This window comes from Oncorhynchus kisutch, linkage group LG13 (genome assembly GCF_002021735.2).
Source record: "Oncorhynchus kisutch isolate 150728-3 linkage group LG13, Okis_V2, whole genome shotgun sequence".
In the NCBI taxonomy this organism is placed as follows: Eukaryota; Metazoa; Chordata; class Actinopteri; order Salmoniformes; family Salmonidae; genus Oncorhynchus; species Oncorhynchus kisutch.
The window spans coordinates 25,922,240-25,942,887 of NC_034186.2; the positions used below are offsets into that span (position 1 = coordinate 25,922,240).

Genomic DNA, 20,648 nt, shown 5'->3' on the forward strand with positions numbered 1-20,648 from the left:
CAGTGAGAACAGTGAGAAGGAACAGTGAGAAGGAACAGTGAGAACAGTGAGAAGGAACAGTGAGATCAGTGAGAAGGAACAGTGAGAAGGAACAGTAAGAACAGTAAGAAGGAACAGTGAGAAGGAACAGTGAGAAGGAACAGTGAGAAGGAACAGCGAGAAGGAACAGTGAGAAGGAACAGTGAGAAGGAACAGTGAGAAGGAACAGTGAGAACAGTAAGAAGGAACAGTGAGAGGGAACAGTGAGAAGGAACAGTGAGAAGGAACAGTGAGAAGGAACAGTGAGAACAGTAAGAAGGAACAGTAAGAAGGAACAGTGAGAAGGAACTGCGAGAAGGAAAGCGAGAAGGAACAGTGAGAAGGAACAGTGAGAAGGAACAGTGAGAACAGTGAGATCAGTGAGAAGGAACCGTGAGAAGGAACAGTAAGAACAGTAAGAAGGAACAGTGAGAAGGAACAGTGAGAAGGAACAGTGAGAAGGAACAGCGAGAAGGAACAGTGAGAAGGAACAGTGAGAAGGAACAGTGAGAAGGAACAGTGAGAACAGTAAGAAGGAACAGTGAGAGGGAACAGTGAGAAGGAACAGTGAGAACAGTAAGAAGGAACAGTAAGAACAGTGAGAAGGAAAAGTGAGAAGGAACAGCAAGAAGGAACAGTGAGAAGGAACAGTGAGAAGGAACAGTGAGAGGGAACAGCGAGAAGGAACAGTGAGAGGGAACAGCGAGAAGGAACAGTGAGAGGGAACAGCGAGAAGGAACAGTGAGAGGGAACAGCGAGAAGGAACAGTGAGAGGGAACAGCGAGAAGGAACCGTGAGAACAGTAAGAAGGAACAGTGAGAGGGAACAGCGAGAAGGAACAGTGAGAAGGAACAGTGAGAAGGAACAGTGAGAAGGAACAGTGAGAAGGAACAGTGAGAACAGTGAGATCAGTGAGAAGGAACAGTGAGAAGGAACAGTAAGAACATTAAGAAGGAACAGTGAGAAGGAACAGTGAGAAGGAACAGTGAGAAGGAACAGCGAGAAGGAACAGTGAGAAGGAACAGTGAGAAGGAACAGCGAGAAGGAACAGTGAGAAGGAACAGTGAGAAGGAACAGTGAGAACAGTAAGAAGGAACAGTGAGAGGGAACAGTGAGAAGGAACAGTGAGAAGGAACAGTGAGAGGGAACAGCGAGAAGGAACAGTGAGAGGGAACAGCGAGAAGGAACAGTGAGAGGGAACAGCGAGAAGGAACAGTGAGAGGGAACAGCGAGAGGGAACAGCGAGAAGGAACAGTGAGAGGGAACAGCGAGAAGGAACCGTGAGATCAGTAAGAAGGAACAGTGAGAGGGAACAGCGAGAAGGAACAGTGAGAAGGAACAGTGAGAAGGAACAGTGAGAGGGAACAGTGAGATCAGTGAGAGGGAACAGCGAGAGGGAACAGCGAGAAGGAACAGTGAGAGGGAACAGCGAGAAGGAACAGTGAGAACAGTAAGAAGGAACAGTGAGAAGGAACAGTGAGAACAGTAAGAAGGAACAGTGAGAACAGTAAGAAGGAACAGTGAGAACAGTAAGAAGGAACAGTGAGAACAGTAAGAAGGAACAGTGAGAAGGAACAGTGAGAACAGTAAGAAGGAACAGTGAGAAGGAACAGTGAGAACAGTAAGAAGGAACAGTGAGAACAGTAAGAAGGAACAGTGAGAACAGTAAGAAGGAACAGTGAGAACAGTAAGAAGGAACAGTGAGAAGGAACAGTGAGAAGGAACAGTGAGAACAGTAAGAAGGAACAGTGAGAAGGAACAGTGAGAAGGAACAGTGAGAACAGTAAGAAGGAACAGTGAGAAGGAACAGTGAGAAGGAACAGTGAGAAGGAACAGTGAGAAGGAACAGTGAGAACAGTAAGAAGGAACAGTGAGAAGGAACAGTGAGAAGGAACAGTGAGAAGGAACAGTGAGAACAGTAAGAAGGAACAGTGACAACAGTAAGAAAAGTGAGTTATGTTCAGCACATTCCACAGTGCCTGGCTAAACGAAGTTACTTGGAGTGGGGTTTAAACAAGGAACATTGCAGATAGTCTGTTTCTAACTGAATTTACTCAGTAATTATACATAATAGCAGGTCATTAGGGTTTGATTAATATGAGGTTTTATTGTGGTGCTCACTGGGAGTGGGTTAAGTTTACTCTGCAGTTCTGGCTTCCTGTTACGTTGAACATCGGCTCCTGGATGCCTACTCTGCTCTCCTCTCTTTCCCTCCATATTAACTGTACCCTCTAGTGAATGTATAGTCCAAATTATTCTGTTACAGCTAAATGGTGGTGTATGCAGTGTGGGATACTTCAAACTGGGAGCATGTGGCACTGAGAATCTGAGGGAGACTACGAGTCATTGTGATTATCGTAGAGAAATGGGGACTCAACAGAAACAGTTTGGCATGAGAGCAACAAAACAAACAAAAAAATCCCCTTGATTTTTAATTCAGAGCTAATTCCCAGAAGATGGATTTTAACCAACCAAGTTATTTCGTTTTTTCTTCCCCGTTGTCATAATGTGAGAAAAGGATCCTGAACCACGCAGACATATTGCTTTGCTCAAACAATCAAGACTTTCAATTTCCTTCTGCTGTCAGCTCAGTGCACTGTATCCACGGAACTGTTTCAGCTCCTCAACACAAGCCTTTGATATTACTGAGAATTATAAATCAGATCAAACAGCAAGCCCATGCTCTTGGGTAGAAGGAAAAGCACTGTACAAAGACTTGGCATGTTTGTCACAGTCTGCCTCATCAGTACAGTGGAGATAGCTGTGGATGTTTGTCACAGTCTGCCTCATCAGTACAGTGGAGATAGCTGTGGATGTTTGTCACAGTCTGCCTCATCAGTACAGTGGAGATAGCTGTGGATGTTTGTCACAGTCTGCCTCATCAGTACAGTGGAGATAGCTGTGGATGTTTGTCACAGTCTGCCTCATCAGTACAGTGGAGATAGCTGTGGATGTTTGTCACAGTCTGCCTCATCAGTACAGTGGAGATAGCTGTGGATGTTTGTCACAGTCTGCCTCCTCAGTACAGTGGAGATAGCTGTGGATGTTTGTCACAGTCTGCCTCATCAGTACAGTGGAGATAGCTGTGGATGTTTGTCACAGTCTGCCTCATCAGTACAGTGGAGATAGCTGTGGATGTTTGTCACAGTCTGCCTCATCAGTACAGTGGAGATAGCTGTGGATGTTTGTCACAGTCTGCCTCCTCAGTACAGTGGAGATAGCTGTGGATGTTTGTCACAGTCTGCCTCCTCAGTACAGTGGAGATAGCTGTGGATGTTTGTCACAGTCTGCCTCATCAGTACAGTGGAGATAGCTGTGGATGTTTGTCACAGTCTGCCTCATCAGTACAGTGGAGATAGCTGTGGATGTTTGTCACAGTCTGCCTCATCAGTACAGTGGAGATAGCTGTGGATGTTTGTCACAGTCTGCCTCCTCAGTACAGTGGAGATAGCTGTGGATGTTTGTCACAGTCTGCCTCATCAGTACAGTGGAGATAGCTGTGGATGTTTGTCACAGTCTGCCTCATCAGTACAGTGGAGATAGCTGTGGATGTTTGTCACAGTCAACCTCATCAGTACAGTGGAGATAGCTGTGGATGTTTGTCACAGTCTGCCTCCTCAGTACAGTGGAGATAGCTGTGGATGTTTGTCACAGTCTGCCTCCTCAGTACAGTGGAGATAGCTGTGGATGTTTGTCACAGTCTGCCTCATCAGTACAGTGGAGATAGCTGTGGATGTTTGGAGCGTGGCTGACTCTTGGCCTCCAGCTGCCTGTGTGGATGACATGCTGCTGCTGCTGGATAACACAAGGCCTCCCTGCCTCCCTGCTCAAGGCTCAAGGGCGGCAGGGTAGCCTAGTGGTTAGAGTGTTGGACTAGTAACCGGAAGGTTGTGAGTTCAAACCCCCGAGCTGACAAGGTACTGTCGTTCTGCCCCTGAACAGGCAGTTAACCCACTGTTCCCAGGCCGTCATTGAAAATAAGAATGTGTTCTTAACTGACTTGCCTGGTTAAATAAAGGTAAAAAACCCTTTCCACAGGGGTTTAACATGCAACCCAAAAGGGTTTGACGTGGAACCAAAAAGTCTCCTCCCTGGAACCAAAAAATGTTCTCCTATGGGAGAACAGCTGAATGTCCCCAAGTGTAGGCTTATGACTAGCCTTGCTTACCATGCTAAGACATACAGTTGAAGTCGAAAGTTTACATACACTTAGGTTGTTGTCATTAAAACTCATTTTTCAACCACTCCACAAATTTCTTGTTAACAAACTATAGTTTTGGCAAGACGGTTAGGACATCTACTTTGTGCATGACACAAGTCATTTTTCCAACAATTGTTTACAGACAGATTATTTCACTTTTAACTCACTGTATCACAATTCCAGTGGGTAAGAAGTTTACATACACTAAGTTGACTGTGCCTTTAAACAGCTTGGAAAATTCCATAAAATTATGTCATGGCTTTAGAAGCTTCTGATGGGCTAATTTACATAATTTGAGTCAACTGGAGGTGTATCTGTGGATGTATTTCAAGCCTACCTTCAAACTCAGTGCCTCTCTGCTTAACATCATAGGAGAATCAAAAGAAATCAGCCAAGACCTATTTTAGACTTCCAAAAGTCTGGTTCATCCTTGGGAGCAATTTCCAAATGCCTGAAGGTACCACGTTCATCTGTACAAGCAATAGTACGTAAGTATAAACACCATGGGACCACGCAGCCGTCATACCGCTCAGGAAGGAGAAGCGTTCTGCCTCCTAGAGATGAATATACTTTGGTGCGAAAAGTGCAAATCAATCCCAGAACAACAGCAAAGGTCCTTGTCAAGATGCTGGAGGAAACAGGTACAAAAGTATCTATATCTACAGTCAAATGAGTCCTATATTGACATAACCTGAAAAGCCGCTCAGAAAGAAGATGCCCCTGCTCCATATCCGCCATAAAAAAGCCAGACTACGGTTTGCAACTGCACATGGGGACAAAGATCTGACTTTTTTGAGAAATGTCCTTTGATCTGATGAAACAAAAATAGAACTGTTTTGCCATAACGACCATCGCTATGTTTGGAGGAAAAAGGGGGAGTCTTGCAAGCCGAAGAACACCATCCCAACCGTGAAGCACGGGGTTGGCAGCATCATGTTGTGGGGGTGCTTTGCTGCAGGAGGGACTGGTGCACTTCACAAAATAGATGGCATCATGAGGTAGGAAAATTATGTGGATATATTGAAGCAACATTTCAAGACATCTGTCAGGAAGTTAAAGCTTGGTCGCAAATGGGTCTTCCAAATGGACAATGACCCCAAGCATACTTCCAAAGTTGTGGCAAAATGGCTTATGGACAACAAAGTCAAGGTATTGGAGTGGCCATCACAAAGCCCTGACCTCAATCCCATAGAAAATGTGTGGGCAGAACTGAAAAAGTGTGTGCGAGCAAGGAGGCCTACAAACCTGACTCAGTTACACCAGCTTTGTCAGGAGGAATGGGCCAAAATTCACCCAACTTATTGTGGTAAGCTTGTGGAAGGCTACCCGAAGTGTTCGACCCAAGTTAAACAACAAAGGCAATGTTACCAAATACTAATTGAGTGTATGTAAACTTCTGACCCACTGGGAATGTGATGAAAGAAATAAAAGCTGAAATAAATCATCCTCTCTACTACTATTCTGACATTTCACATTCTTAAAATAAAGTGGTGATCCTAACTGACCTAAAACGGAATTTTTACTAGGATTAAATGTCAGGAATTGAGTTTAAATGTTTTTGGCTCAGGTGTATGTAAACTTCCGACTTCAACTGTTGCTATTACAGGGAATAACCCCTTTTTCTCATTCAGTTCAGTGCAGTCTGACAGTCGGAATATTATGACTAAATCCCTTCGGCTCATCCACCTGCCAGTGGTGCTAATGAATTGTGTTGTGCGATAATGACAGAGTGTTGTGTATGCAGTTGTCCTTTCAGAGCCTGCCTGACACACCACTCATTCACACTCTTGTTCTACCCAGCACTCTCATTCACTTTCTCATCCCTTTCTTCTCTCAGCATCTCTCTCATGTCAGGTGTAAATAATAGGGGATTAAGTGATGTCTGTCTGTCTGTCTGTCTGTCTGTCTGTCTGTCTGTCTGTCTGTCTGCCTGTCTGCCTGTCTGTCTGTCTGCCTGCCTGTCTGCCTGTCTGCCTGTCTGCCTGTCTGTCTGTCTGCCTGTCTGCCTGTCTGTCTGCCTGTCTGCCTGTCTGCCTGTCTGTCTGTCTGCCTGTCTGTCCTGGCATCTGACTGGCAGGGTGAAGTGAGGGTATAATGTAAAGTGTATAATAGCCAGGCAGAGGAATGCAGGGCATTTTATACAGCGTTCCAGAAAGGCTGGAATCTCCCGAGGTCTGCCATCGGCGGAACAGAACAGCTGTGCTTCGTCCATTCTGAATTCCTGCTCCTGCTCCTCCTCCTCTCACTGCTGGGGTTAATGGGCAGGCAATAAAGTTACAGCTGTATAGGAGCAGGTTTTCTCATTTTATAGGAGGAGCAAAAGCATGGCGAAGCAGGAGTGAGATGGTTCTGGGAATATTGTGGCCGTGTTTGAAGTGGTGACGTGGCATCAGTAGTGGTTGGTTTGATCATTGGCTCTGTGAACAGAGTTGAGACAGATTGGGTTTGGTAGACTGTCTCCTTTCTGTTTCTTGCAATAGACAGTCAGTCTATTTTAGGCCTGTTTACTGTGGAAGATGGTCTCATGCCTTTTTAGTGCGGTACACTGTCTGAGGCCTGTTTAGTCTGGTAGGCTGTCTCATGCCTGCCTAGTCTGGTAGGCTGTCTCATGCCTGTCTAGTCTGGCAGGCTCTCTCATGGCTGTTTAGTCTGGTAGACTGTCTCATGCCTGTCTAGTCTGGTAGGCTGTCCCATGCCTGTCTAGTCTGGTAGACTGTCTCATGCCTGTTTAGTCTGGTAGGCTGTCTCATGCCTGTCTAGTCTGGTAGGCTGTCTGAGGCCTGTCTAGTCTGGTAGACTGTCTCATGCCTGTCTAGTCTGGTAGGCTGTCTCATGCCTATTTAGTCTGGTAGGCTGTCCCATGCCTGTCTAGTCTGGTAGACTGTCTCATGCCTGTTTAGTCTGGTCGGCTGTCTCATGCCTGTCTAGTCTGATAGGCTGTCTGAGGCCTGTCTAGTCTGGTAGGCTGTCTCATGCCTGTCTAGTCTGGTAGGCTGTCCCATGCCTGTCTAGTCTGGTAGACTGTCTCATGCCTGTCTAGTCTGGTAGGCTGTCTCATGCCTGTTTAGTCTGGTAGACAGTCTGTAGACTATTTTAGGCCTGTTTAGTCTGGTAGACTGTCTCATGCCTGTTTAGTCTGGTAGGCTGCCTCATGCCTGTTTAGTCTGGTAGGCTGTCTCATGCCTGTCTAGTCTGGTAGGCTGTCTCATGCCTGTCTAGTCTGGTAGACTGTCTCATGCCTGTCTAGTCTGGTAGGCTGTCTCATGCCTGTTTAGTCTGGTAGACTGTCTCATGCCTGTTTAGTCTGGTAGACTGTCTCATGCCTGTTTAGTCTGGTAGACTGTCTCATGCCTGTTTAGTCTGGTAGACTGTCTCATGCCTGTTTAGTGTGGTAGACAGTCTGCAGACTATTTTAGGCCTGTTTAGTGTGGTAGATGGTCTCATGCCTGTTTAGTGCGGTACACTGTCTGAGGCCTGTCTAGTCTGATAGGCTGTCTCATGCCTGTTTAGTGTGGTAGACTGTCTGTAGATTGCCTCCTGCAATCCAGAGAGGGGAGAAGTGAGTAAGAAGTGAGTGATTGATCGAGCAAGGCAGGTATCGAGCAAGGCAGGTCCCACCAGGCCACGCTCCAGCCCAGGCAGAAACTCAGACGTCTGGGGTTAGGGAAGGAGGGGATGTGCCTGTTTCCTGTAACTCTGTGTTTTGTCATTGCCTCAGCGCTGAGCTTGAGCAGGTATGGAAACACTCTCTGAGACATGCCCAGAGGGTAGAGGTGTCTGTGAAGGCATATGTGTGAGAAAAAGTCTAATACAACTTTGTATCTACACTGCACAGTGGACATGGTGTTGAGAGTGAAAAATGGGACTCATAAATGAATGCACAGCATAAACAGTAACCACACATAAACTGAGGTTGGATAACATTTGTATGGAAACCATGACAGATTTCAATGATCCCAAAACCAATGTATCACAGATGAGTGGCGGTGTCTGTCTGGCAGTACTCAGGTGTGTGGGTGCGTTTGGAGGGAGGTTTACAGTAATCTGATTAATTACTCTGATTGGCAGACCACATTCTTCATAGTCTTGATTATAACCGCTAATCTGAAATGAATGAAATAGTTTTATCTTGAGTGATGGCTCTTACTTGTATCAACACATTGGTGGGGCCTATGGCTGTTTGTAGAGTGGTATTTAAGTGAATGTTTTCTCTGTGTGTGTCCAGGTGGTTCTGTGAGGGGCGGGAGCTGCACCACTGTCCTGACATCCAGATCTGGAGGGATGGTGCCCTACATACGCTGGTGATCGCTGAGGCCTTCGAGGACGACACGGGACGCTACACCTGCGTGGCCTCCAACAGCCTGGGGGCGGACAACACCTCGGCAGAGGTCTACATCCAGGGTAACTGCTACTATCTCTGCACTCACTGTTATTCAATTCCCGTCATTTGAATGAATGTACGGACAACTCTCACTGAAAGGTCTCTATTTCTCATCCCTCTGTGCCTCTGTTCAGGTGCTTCATCCTCCGACTCAGAAGGAGAAGTGTCAAAGTCCAGATCAGGAGCCATGCCTCAGTACGTGTGTGTGTGTGTGTGTGTGTGTGTGTGTGTGTGTGTGTGTGTGTGTGTGTGTGTGTGTGTGTGTGTGTGTGTGTGTGTGTGTGTGTGTGTGTGTGTGTGTGTGTGTGTGTGTGTGTGTGTGTGTGTGTGTGTGTGTGTGTGTGTGTGTGTGTGTGTGTGCGTGCCTGTGTCTTAGCATGAACCTCTCACCACCCCTCACCTTGTGAGCCTTAACCCCTTCCTAACCCTGTGGTTGGGTCAAGGTCAACTGGGCCCTCCAGGTGGTAATCAGGCTAGCTGCTTGCTCTAATTTAACTAGCCCTATAAAACTGTCGAATTACCTTATAACCCTGGCCAGTGAAACTCTGGGTCATTTAGATAATGAGAGGTCTCTGGGGGGCAGCCTCCTCCCTCTCTCTTTCTCAATTAAATACAATTTTAATTTAAGGGCTTTATTGACATGGGAAACATATGTTTACATTGCAAAGCAAGTGAAATAGATAATAAACAACAGTGAAATAAACCATTTAAAAAACAGTAAACATTACACTCACAAAAGTTACAAAAATAATAAAGACATTTCAAATGTCATATTATGTGCAAATAGTTAAAGTACAAAAGGGAAAATAAATAAACATAATATGGGTTGTATTTACAATAGTGTTTGTTTTTCACTGGTTGCACTTTTCTTGTGGCAACAGGTCACACATCTTGCTGCTGTGATGACACACTGTGGTATTTCACCTAATAGATATGGGGTTTGTTTTCAAATTCTTTATGGGTCTGTGTAATCTGAGGGAAATATGTGTCTCTAATATGGTCATACATTGGGCAGAAGGTTAGGAAGTGCAGCTCAGTTTACACCTCATTTTGTGGGTAGTGTGCACATAGCCTGTCTTCTCTTGAGAGCCAGGTCTGCCTACGGCGGCCTTTCTCAATAGCAAGGCTATGCTCACGGAGTCTGTACATAGTCAAAGCTTTCCTTAAGTTTGGGTCAGTCACAGTGGTCAGGTATTCTGCCACTGTGTACTCTCTGTTTAGGGCCAAATAACAATCTAGTTTGCGCTGTTATTTTATTTGGGTCTAATTGTGTTGCTCTCCTGGGGCTCTGTGGGGTCTGTTTGTGTTTGTGAACAGAGCCCCAGGACCAGCTTGCTTAGGGGACTCTTCTCCAGGTTCATCTCTCTGTAGGTGATGGCTTTGTTATGGAAGGTTTGGGAATCGCGTCCTTTTCGGTGGTTGTAGAATTTAACGGCTCTTTTCTGGATTTTGATCATTAACGGGTATCGGCCTAATTCTGCTCTGCATGCATTATTTGGTGTTTTACGTTGTACACGGAGGATATTCCCATTTTGTGAATTCTTGCTTGGTGATGGGACCCCAGACCTCACAACCATAAAGGGAAATGGGTTCTATAACTGATTCAAGTCTTTTTTAGCCAGATCCTAATTGGAATGCCAAATTTGATGTCCCTTTTGATGGCATAGAAGGCCCTTCTTGCCTCTCTCTCTCTCTCTCTCTGTCTCTGTCATTATCTCTCTGTGTATCTCCCACCTGTCCCTCCTTGTCTTCATTCTGCCTTCACTACTCCTTCATCGACTCTTCTGTTTACACATTAATGTCTTGGCTGTCATTCTCAGTGACATCATCTTAGTCCATTTTCATGTGGTCCAAAGTAATTTATAAGGTGTAAATTGACGGCTTTGTGTGTTTATAGCATCAGACGTTTGTGAGAGCAGACAATTATTGCAAATAGTAGTAATTATACATTTACTGCACAGTTTTGTTTACTCTCTCTAAATGGATACTCTGATGAACAGACCTAATGCTGTCTGTTTTAGGGTCCAGAAGAAGACGACTTCAATCTCCCTGTCCATTCGTTCACCTTCACCCAAGAGCCCTGAGGTTGTTCCTCACCGCTCCACCCTGGTCCTATCTGCACCCCCACACCGGGTAGGAGACACACACACACGCACACACACATACACACACAGCAGTATACGATCTGGAAGGGTCATTATGAATAACAACAGCAAGTGTTCTCAAGATAGATACTTTATGGTCAGATAACATCTCTCTATCTTGTCCTCCAGATGCAGAGTCCAGTTTCTTCACTATATGGAGGTGGTGGTCCTCTTACAGCGCCCCCTATCTTTACCAAGGTAAGACTACATCTGGAGTTATGGAAAAGTTGTGCATCACACACACATAAATGCAGACGTCCGCGTGCTCCATCTCCCTGTAATAACACACCGTAGGAGAGGCGGGGGTCAGATGAAACATTCCATTTAAAGGAGTGCAGCCAGAAAGTTCCTGTCTCCTGCTCTAACCATTCTGTAACCTACAACTGCTCCTCCCCTCCTCCCTCAGCCCACCTCAGGCCATACGTCATGGTCTGTGTGCTGGTGGGATGCGAGCCGGCCGAGGCAGCGCATCAAACAGGCCTGCCAAACCGATATGGGTCAGGAGGGTTTCACTCCCATCCAGCCCTGCAGACTACAAATCATTTTCCAGCTCGTTACAAAAATACATTTGTTTGTCTTCACCCCCTCCTCCAGGAGCCGTAGGGCTTCATCTCAATGAGAATATGTGCTCTTTTTGGGTGAAGTCAGGGGTGTGATGTCACCCTGACTGTTGCACACACACATAGGCATAGACACACACACACACACACACATACACACTGAAACACACATACGCATGGACGCACACACTCGTAAACACACATTTCACCCAGGTCATCCCAAAATATTCAGTCACGTTGCAAAACCCAGTTCATACACTCACAAAGAGGGGCACTGATTCACTCACAGTACACACACAACGAGAGAGTTTCTGTTGCTGATAGATGGGATGAGTCCTTTCACTGTGACACCTGTTGACTGGTTGGAGAGGTAACACAATGCTGCCATTGGCCCCTGCCTTGGTCTCTCAACGGATGGTTTCCTGCCTCTCTGATTGCAACACTAGAAGCTGTCACAGGATTGTCTGGATAGCCCTGCTGTGTCCTGTCCTTTTGTGAAACAGAGTGCTGTAAATGGGGTCAGTGTCTGCTGGCCTCCCACTCCCACGTGTGGTGTTCTGTTCTGTTCTGCTCTGCTTACTGACACTGTGTTGTCTTCCTCTCTGTCTATGTCTTCATTCATTTCCTCCTCTCCTACTTTTTCTCAACCTTCCTTTCTTCCTTCTGATGTCTCTTTCTCCTCCTCTCCTTTGCTCTCTCTCTCCGTTTGTCTAACCCTGACCTTTTCTCTCTGTCTCTCATATCTCACCCTTCCTGCATCTCTCGCTCCCTCCTCTCTCTCTTTCTCAACTATCTGTCACCATCTCCCCCTCCCTCCCTCCCTCCCTCCCTCCCTCCCTCCCTCCCTCCCTCCCTCCCTCCCTCCCTCCCTCCCTCCCTCCCTCCCTTAAAACTCTGTCTCTCTCCCCCTCCAGCTCTTACAGAATGCCCAGGCATCAGAGGGTCAGGTGGTTGTGTTGGAGTGCAGGGTTCGAGGCAGCTTTCCTCTGCAGGTCCAATGGTCCAGACAGGGACAGGTCATCCAGGACTCTCCAGACTTCCGCATCCTGCAGAAAAGTGAGACATTCTCAGTAGAGTCAGAATACTTATTTGTGTGAGAGGTCATCGAAAAAGTTAAAAAAGGTTTGAATGACTTATGAGTCTTACTTCCTCCTCTCGCTCTTCTTTACCTCCTCTCCCTCTCTCCCTTTGATGTCATGTGAAACACAGAGCCACGGTCTGCAGCAGAGCCAGGTAAGTTACTTCACTTCCTCCTATGTCATTCTCAGGCATGTTGTCATCAACAAAGTCACTGCTATATGTCTACTCCCATCAGCTCCATCATGCATCCAAACCGGTGTCAGTCTGTATGTTGTGTCAGTCTGTATGTTGCGTCAGTCTGTATGTTGCGTCAGTCTGAATGCTGTGTCAGTCTGTATGTTGTGTCAGTCTGTATGTTGTGTCAGTCTGTATGTTGCGTCAGTCTGAATGTTGTGTCAGTCTGTATGTTGTGTCAGTCTGTATGTTGCGTCAGTCTGAATGTTGCGTCAGTCTGTGCTGTCACTTTGGCACTGTGATGATGTCATCTACCGTTAACCTGGATTTGACGAAGGCCTCAAAACATCAGTCTGGGACAATAAGAGGGAATCTAATAAACTCTGAGAGACGTACACAATCTCTTACACACACATATTTACACAGAGACTTTTCCAGTTTGAGACGTGACTAAAGAGGTACATCAGGTGTTACCGTCAAGCTCTCATAGAAACCCTGTCAGTCACACTACAGACATCTCTCAACACCTGTGTTCTCTCTCACTTTCTCTTTTTCTTTGTGTGTGTGTTTGTGTGTCTACATGTGTTGGTATGTCTGTTTTCCTACTTCACTTGTCACATTCAGAGTGGTCTGTCTGTCTGTCTGTCTGTCTGTCTGTCTGTCTGTCTGTCTGTCTGTCTGTCTGTCTGTCTGTCTGTCTGTCTGTCTGTCTGTCTGTCTGTCTGTCTGTCTGTCTGTCTGCCTGTCTGCCTGTCTGTCGACCCTGATACCCTGTCTGATATTTCGTCTGTTTCGTGGAAGTGAGTCACATCTAACTGTCAGTCTCCTGTTTAACATGTACATACCACATGTCTACCTGTCTATCTATGTCTGTCTTACCTCCAACTACAAACATGTAGATAGTAAACCTTCCACTCTTTTCTATGGCTGTGTAAATGTCTATTAAACCGGTCAAACAGTCAGTGTCTGTCTCATTCAACTGTTACAAACTTTCCCTAACCTGTTTATACTGACCACCAGTATTTATTTTTTGCTGTTAGTTTCAACACTGTGCCACTGCTAGTTGTTTAATTCACCACAGTGTATGTGTTGAGAGTTGTGATTGGTTTGTTCCAGAGGAGATCTGTACGCTGGTGATAGCAGAGGCCTTCCCAGAGGATGGAGGTCAGTTCTGCTGCACTGCAACCAACCTTTACGGCTCCGTCAGCAGCACAGCCCAACTCTCTGTCACTGGAGGGGCCTTCAACACTCCCACAGGTGAGTTACCATCATTATTGTATTAACTTGACAACCGTTTTTAGAACTTGTATCAACTTGTAGTGTAATTGAGTTAAACTTTAGTGCATGTGAGTTTGTAGTTTGCACAGTGTTTGCGCAGAATTTTGGTACATCTGGGTCAAGGATGAGGGCCTGTCTGGCTCTACATCATATTAATGATTACAAATAGACAGTCAGCCTGGGAGGTCTAGCGGATCCCTGTGTGGTTTCCTCTGGTTCAAATGACTGTCCTGGTCCTGTTTACTTTCCTGGATAATCATGGATCTATATGAGGAGGAGGAGGGGGGAGGAGAGAGGGGGAGGGGGAGAGGGGGAGGTGAGAGGGGGAGGGGGAGAGAGGGGGAAGGGGGGGAGGAGATGGGGAGGGGAGAGGGGGAGGGGAGAGGGGGGAAGCTGAGAGGGGGAGGGGAGAGGGGGGGGGAGGGGAGAGGGGGAGAGAGGGAGGAGGAGAGGGAGAGGGGGAGAGAGGGATGAGGAGAGGGGGAGGGGGAGAGAGGGAGGGAGGGGAGAGGGGGAGGGGGAGAGGGAGAGAGGGAGGAGGAGAGGGGGAGAGGGGGAGGAGGAGAGAGGGAGGGGGAGAGGGGGAGGGGAGAGAGGGAGGAGGAGAGGGGGAGGGGGAGAGAGAGAGGAGGAGAGGAGGAGGAGGAGAGAGGGAGGGGGAGAGGGGGAGGGGGAGGGGGAGGGGGAGGAGTAAAAGAGGAGGAGTGGGGGGGTAGTTTGGCGATGATCAGCTATCTCAGTGTGGGAGAAGGGAGACATGTTTATTCTCTCTGATAACTCTGTGTACTCTCAGTTCACCACGCAATCAGAGGAAATCCAAGGACCAAATAAACAGGGGTTACATCAAGACCTCCCCCAGACAAACAGGCTGACTGTACACAGCTGCTACTTTAGATCACATCACATTCCAAACTAAATTTAGAACTGCCATGTTTAGTAGGCTATAAGAGGGGGATGTGGGGCAGGCTGGGCTCTGCTGCAGGTTATTTTAGTGCACTGTGTAAGGAGATGTCTGTAATGTGACACTTCTTGTCTCTCTCCCTCTAGCGGTGTACGACTCGGTCAGGAATGGTGTGGCGCCCGGGGATGACTCTGTCTTTGAGGACACCCAGGCCTTTCCCCCTCCCCCGCCCACAGAGATCAGCCTATTGGAGGTTCCGCCCAAGGTCCCACCCAGTACCTGCGCCGAGGGTTTCCACGTCAACGAGCTGGAGATCTGGCCCAGCATGTCGGGCCTGCAGCCTGTCCACATGTACCACGACGTGGAAGGTCAGGACCGGGCCAACTGGGCACTGCAGAACGGCAGGCCTGCCAGCCCCTCTCAGCCCACCTTCAGCCTGCTTCCACGAGAGGCCCAGCCAGACTTCCCAGGCCCAGCCAAGATGTCTCCGCCCCCAGTGAAGGAAGGTCCTCCACTGCCCACCAAGCCCAAACTGTGAGTACACCCTCCATCCTGCCATGCTGCCACCACCCTGCCACTCTCCTTACCCTTGCCTCCCTGCTCTTCTCACCGCATCCCACTGCACCAGAGGAGGGCTGTCATGAGTGATGTCTGATTGAGCTGGCGCCATGACTCCCATAATAAGTGATTGTATTGTGGATCAGTGATCTGGGTGTATTCTGCTTCTGAAAGGGTTACAAGGGGAATCCCAGTATTTACAGAACAAGAGCATTCCGGTCTCTTTAGGATGGTGTCAGTGCCATGTCAGTGTTGTGTTCTGTTGTGTGCCAGAGAGTTGGCCTGGCTGGCAGCTGTTCTGTGGCTGAAAACAGATTGGCTTCTGTTCTGTTGGATGGCTCCTAGTGTCTCTGTGTGACTCCTGTATGCACGGCCAGGGCCCCTGCTTTCTCTGTATGGCCTCCCCCTGTGGCCTCCCCCTGTGGCCTCCCCATGTTTTATTAAAGGCATTGAGTATGATGTCCGTTGTTGCATTAGAGCATTTATTGTCCTTGTATGGTTTGTGTATGTCTTGATGTGTGAGTGTATGGACTTGACTGCACAGTCTCGTTATGGATGGCCTCTGTTCGTGTTGCAGGGTTGTATAGTCTAGCTTCTGATTTAATGTTGTGGTTCAGACATGATATATGTCTTATGCATTAGTGAGGTGGTCTGAGACTGACATATTTCTGATGTGGTCTGAGACAGGATGCATGTGGAACATGGATGTTGTGTAGGGTCCATGCTCTGTGCTTTGTACAAGTGTTGTTGCGTTGGATTGCCTATTTGTGTAACTCTAGCTAAATATTGACATTGTATCCTCTCTGATTCCAGAGCGGAGGGTATAGAGGAGGAGACAGAACATGACAGGTAAATAACTGAAGGGTTGGTTTTGGTCTGGTCTGGGTCTGGTCTGGGCCTGGTCTGGGTCTGGTCTGAGTCTGGGTCTGGTCTGGGTCTGGTCTGGGCCTGTTTCTGGGTCTGTTTCTGGGTCTGGTCTGGGTCTGGTCTGGGTCTGGTCTGAGTCTGGGTCTGGTCTGGGTCTGGTCTGGGTCTGTTTCTGGGTCTGTTTCTGGGTGTGATGTGAGTGGAGCCCTGTTGTTTAGCAGTGGAGTTGGAAGAATAATGGCATCATAACGATGTGTTGGCACATTCAGATTGTTTTGCTGTATTTCTTTTGGTGTCCCGGCTTGAGTTTCTGCAAATAGCAGGATCACCATAAAGCTGCTTCCTTGAGTGAGTTTTTCCACAATAATGACACAAACATACTGCCAAAAACAATCAGCTCCCCGTGGTGAAGCGTGCAGAGGGACGGTGCACTGACCCCCCTCTCCTCTGCTACATACACTCAGTAATTACACAGTAAAAACAACCAGCCCTGCCATTACCCAGGGGTCAATGCGTTGTGCCATGCCGTGCTGGAGCTTAGCTTCCTCTCTGTCCCCTGGTGACCTGTAGAAGTGTTGGCTGACAAACTAAAGCCTCAGGCACCGGCCACTTTTGTCCTTCAACCTCTGACCTCACGGCAGGGGTCACTGCCTCTCATTTGTTCTCCTGAAAACAATAACGTTTTTTAAACAACATGCTTTTGCACAATGTTGAAGCCACGGTTCTACAGTGTCTACGTCTGTGAAAGGGGACGCTGTTGTGTGACTTTTACTGCCTCTGATGTAAAAGTCTGTTTTTATCTTATCTGGATTTGATTTGAGGCCTCCAATGTAACTTTAATCAAGGTTCTGATTGAGTCGTTTTTCTAAATTGCTGTGAATCCAATGGGGAACTGAATGGAAACTATGAGTCCACTGTATTAGCTCTCTGTCTCCTAATGTAAAACGAAGCACTATCATGCAACGGCTACCATTTCACTGGAGCCAATAAGGTCTGTGAATCAGTGTCTGTTTTGACGGATGTTTTTAATAGATAAATCACAGTCACAGTTACTGTTTAACTGCTGTATTTTATTCACAAGGAAAGAAAGTCATTTTAGTGTGATGGTCTAAGAGGACGTACTACTGCATCCATACATCTCAACCATTACATAGGCCTACACCTGTTATTTATGCCTCACATTGCCTTGAACTGTGAGCTGTGGGTCTGTGGGCTGGTGTCTTGATGAAAGCTCTCCTGTCGATGGTATCTCAGAGCTGCATTAACAGAGCTGGGCTGTGGAGTAGAGCTCTCCTCCTACCTGACCAGAGCCTGACGGGCCCCGACATTATACATCGGTTAGGGCCGGGTAGGCCCTGTTTTTTCATCAATAACTAGGGTACTGGCAGGGCTCAGGTATCACTAAAATGATGACTAACATTTTAAAGCTGAGCCATTTGCATGTACTCTGCTGTGCAGCACAGTTATATCTGACTAAAATCCTAACATGGTGTCAGAAGTGCTTCAACCTCGTCAAATATAAGACAGTTGGAGTTTAGAGTGATGAAAAGTAGCTAACAGCTAACTGCTCTCTCATGTCTCTTTATTGAGCAGATCAGCCCAAGCAGAGCTATTGCTATGGATAACAGACTCAGAAAGCCATGAGCAGAGCGCATGCACAGCGAGCTGTGCGCAGGGAGCGAGTGACAGACAGAGAGGAGCAGCAAATGGGTTTACTAACAGAGGAAGTTATTTCTGATTTCGGGTTTTGGGCAGGGCCTTAAATTTGGCAGAAGCAATCGGGCCTGGGTAGGGTAGGGCCTGAACGTCATGGACATGGGTAGAGCTCGGGCTTAAAATTCATGCCTCTACTGTGGAGATGCATGCCTCTACTGTGGAGATTCAGGGCTCTACTGTGGAGATTCAGGGATTTACTGTGGAGATTCATGCCTCGACTGTGGATATTCAGGGCTCTACTGGGGAGATTCATGCCTCTACTGTTGAGATTCAGGGCTCTACTGTGGAGATTCAGGGCTCTACTGGGGAGATTCATGCCTCTACTGTGGAGATTCAGGGCTCTACTGTGGAGATTCAGGGTTCTACTGGGGAGATTCATGCCTCTACTGTGGAGATTCAGGGCTCTACTGTGGAGAGGAAGTTGCTGTATGACTTGGCAGGCTGAGGGGACTGTACAAGACCTGATCTGGGAAAACACGCCCGCTGTCTGTCTGCACTGTGACTGTCTGTACTGGAGGAAGATGGAGCTGGGCCAGTCAGCCAGTCAGTCAGTCAGTGTGTGGTTCTGATGGCTGTTGTTACTGGTGTTGCCACACCTGGTGGAAGAATCAGAGGAAGCTCTCAGAGGAGAGGCCACACGTTGGCATTTAGGATCAGAACACTGGCCTTGTGTTTTAAGAGTGAGAGAGAGGGAGAGGGAGAGGGGGAGAGAGAGAGAGAGAGAGAGAGAGAGAGAGAGAGAGAGGCAGGTTGAGTCTGTTTTGGGGCTTAAGGGCAGCAGTGTATAACAGTCTGTATTAAGCTGTTAAAGGTTGTTGGGTCTGTAGCCATGTCTTGAGGCAGGTCATAAATCACTTAGGTGGGAGCTATCGTATCAGTGTGAGGTCAATGGGCTGCCATTTTGGAGAGTGTGTATGTTTCGTCCTGATTTATGATTAAGATTCACCAGGGGTCTAAGGGGACACCCGCGACCAAGAATAAAGCTGTATCACACTGGACTGATAACACCTGTGTCTGTTTGTGTGTGTGCATGCATGTGTGTGTGTACGTGTGCGAACCCCCACATGTGTACATTGTGATGGAGTGTAAGTGGCATTGGTGTTCAGTATCAGCTTTCTAGTCTTGTACGTACTTACCCAGTGTGACACTTCACAGGAAATGTTTCATGTTGAATGGTTACAACATACCCTGAAAACAAGGTGTGTATGTATGCTTGTGCTGGTGTGAGCATTTTTAAATGGAAGGGATTTAGAAGTGCCTCTTTCCTGGAACTGGCGCCTCAGAGTCCCCCTGAGATTCCCTGTGGCTGCTGTGTGGCAAATCGTCAAGTTATTAATTGCCATCTTGGTGATTACTGTCAACATTTACTAGATTCACATGCAAACTTAATCTACAAAAGATAATGATACAGTATTTATTTGTACAGAAACACCAAGGACATTCAGTTCAAGCGCCAGCCTCTGAAGGGAAAGTCCAAACCCAGACCATGTAAGGTTTTTGAGGAGAGAAGAGCCAAGTGAACGAGGCACAGTGAGGTGTGACTGTAGTACTGACTGTGATCACGGTGACACAACATTAGATTATGGGTTGGGATATAATCTGTGGGTGGGCGTCGTCAAACACACAAGCAGCAATTATCCTGCCAACATTTTATATCTTAATCACTGTTTCATAAAACAAGGAATCAGAACCTGACAGTTGAAATAGTTATTGTGCACATATCCATTTTATAAACAGCCTACTGTTGAACCCTCTCTGGCAAACCCTCTGTGAGAATCTCCACCAGGCTTCAATTTCTTGTTTGCTTTAGATTATTTGAGGATTACGGATTGTGAAAAGCAGAGGAGTCAAGCACAGATCAGTGGTTTAAACAACCTCAACTCTGCCATGTCATAACCCGCTCACAATCTAAACTTAAAAACATGACATAAAATAACCATAACCTTCATAACTCCATCCTTGATTGAGGACTACTTGAAATGTGGTTGAGTTCTGGTTCAAGTTGAGTTCTGGTCAGTCTAAAAACAGGTTGTGGATCATAATGTGGCACTGTGGGCCAGTCGTCACGGTGAGGAGGAAGTGATGCTGTAGTGCCTCTCAGAACCCCTGCAGGGTGTGAGGGTCATCATGATCAGACAGCTGTGTTAATCCTCACTGTTCCAGACTGATCTGTCACAGCCTCCACCCTGAGAGACCTACCACAATGAGTCACAATGAGAGAGAGAGAGAGAGAGAGAGAGAGAGAGAGAGAGAGAGAGAGAGAGAATGTGTGTGTGTGTGTGTATGTATGTGTGTGTGTGTGTGTGTGTGTGTGTGTGTGTGTGTGTGTGTGTGTGTGTGTGTGTGTGTGTGTGTGTGTGTGTGTGTGTGTGTGTGTGTGTGTGTGTGTGTGTGTGTGTGTGTGTGTGTGTGTGTGAGAGTGCGTGCGTGCGTGCGTGCGTGAGTGCGTGCGTGAGTGCGTGCGTGAGTGCGTGCGTGTGTGTTCGTTTGGTTCTTGAAATCACAGAACAATACAAAGTCATGTTCTGACCCTGTGTGTCCAAAGAGGAGGAAGTGGAAGGTGTGGGCTCTGCTGGAGCCACATGGTAGATGAGGTTCAACAATTATCTTTCAGGGGTCAGATGTCAAAGTTGAGTATTATGTGTTAAAATGCTGCTAGCAAATGGCTGCGAATGGGGTCACAACCTCACCATGTGGCGTCTTCCCCCCTCATGGCATCCAGGAACTCCCATTCCTGACTTAAATGTCTGTCATACACGCACACGCACAC

At 47.2% G+C, this 20,648-nt stretch overlaps 1 protein-coding gene across 11 annotated transcripts in view; it reads left to right on the plus strand.

The window, feature by feature from the left end:
• palld (palladin, cytoskeletal associated protein) overlaps positions 1 to 20,648 on the plus strand; it is a 121,744-nt gene that overhangs the window by 60,494 nt on the left and 40,602 nt on the right. For 7 of the 11 annotated variants that reach the window (XM_031785855.1, XM_031785858.1, XM_031785861.1 and 4 more), the window contains 9 exons: positions 8,445 to 8,620; positions 8,735 to 8,795; positions 10,622 to 10,733; positions 10,874 to 10,942; positions 12,219 to 12,360; positions 12,514 to 12,537; positions 13,675 to 13,815; positions 14,884 to 15,271; positions 16,109 to 16,144. In XM_031785855.1, coding sequence (XP_031641715.1) covers positions 8,445 to 8,620; positions 8,735 to 8,795; positions 10,622 to 10,733; positions 10,874 to 10,942; positions 12,219 to 12,360; positions 12,514 to 12,537; positions 13,675 to 13,815; positions 14,884 to 15,271; positions 16,109 to 16,144 — 1,149 coding nt within the window. The remainder of the gene's footprint in view (positions 1 to 8,444; positions 8,621 to 8,734; positions 8,796 to 10,621; positions 10,734 to 10,873; positions 10,943 to 12,218; positions 12,361 to 12,513; positions 12,538 to 13,674; positions 13,816 to 14,883; positions 15,272 to 16,108; positions 16,145 to 20,648) is intronic. The other 4 variants (XM_031785857.1, XM_031785859.1, XM_031785864.1 and 1 more) reach the window with 1 other exon arrangement.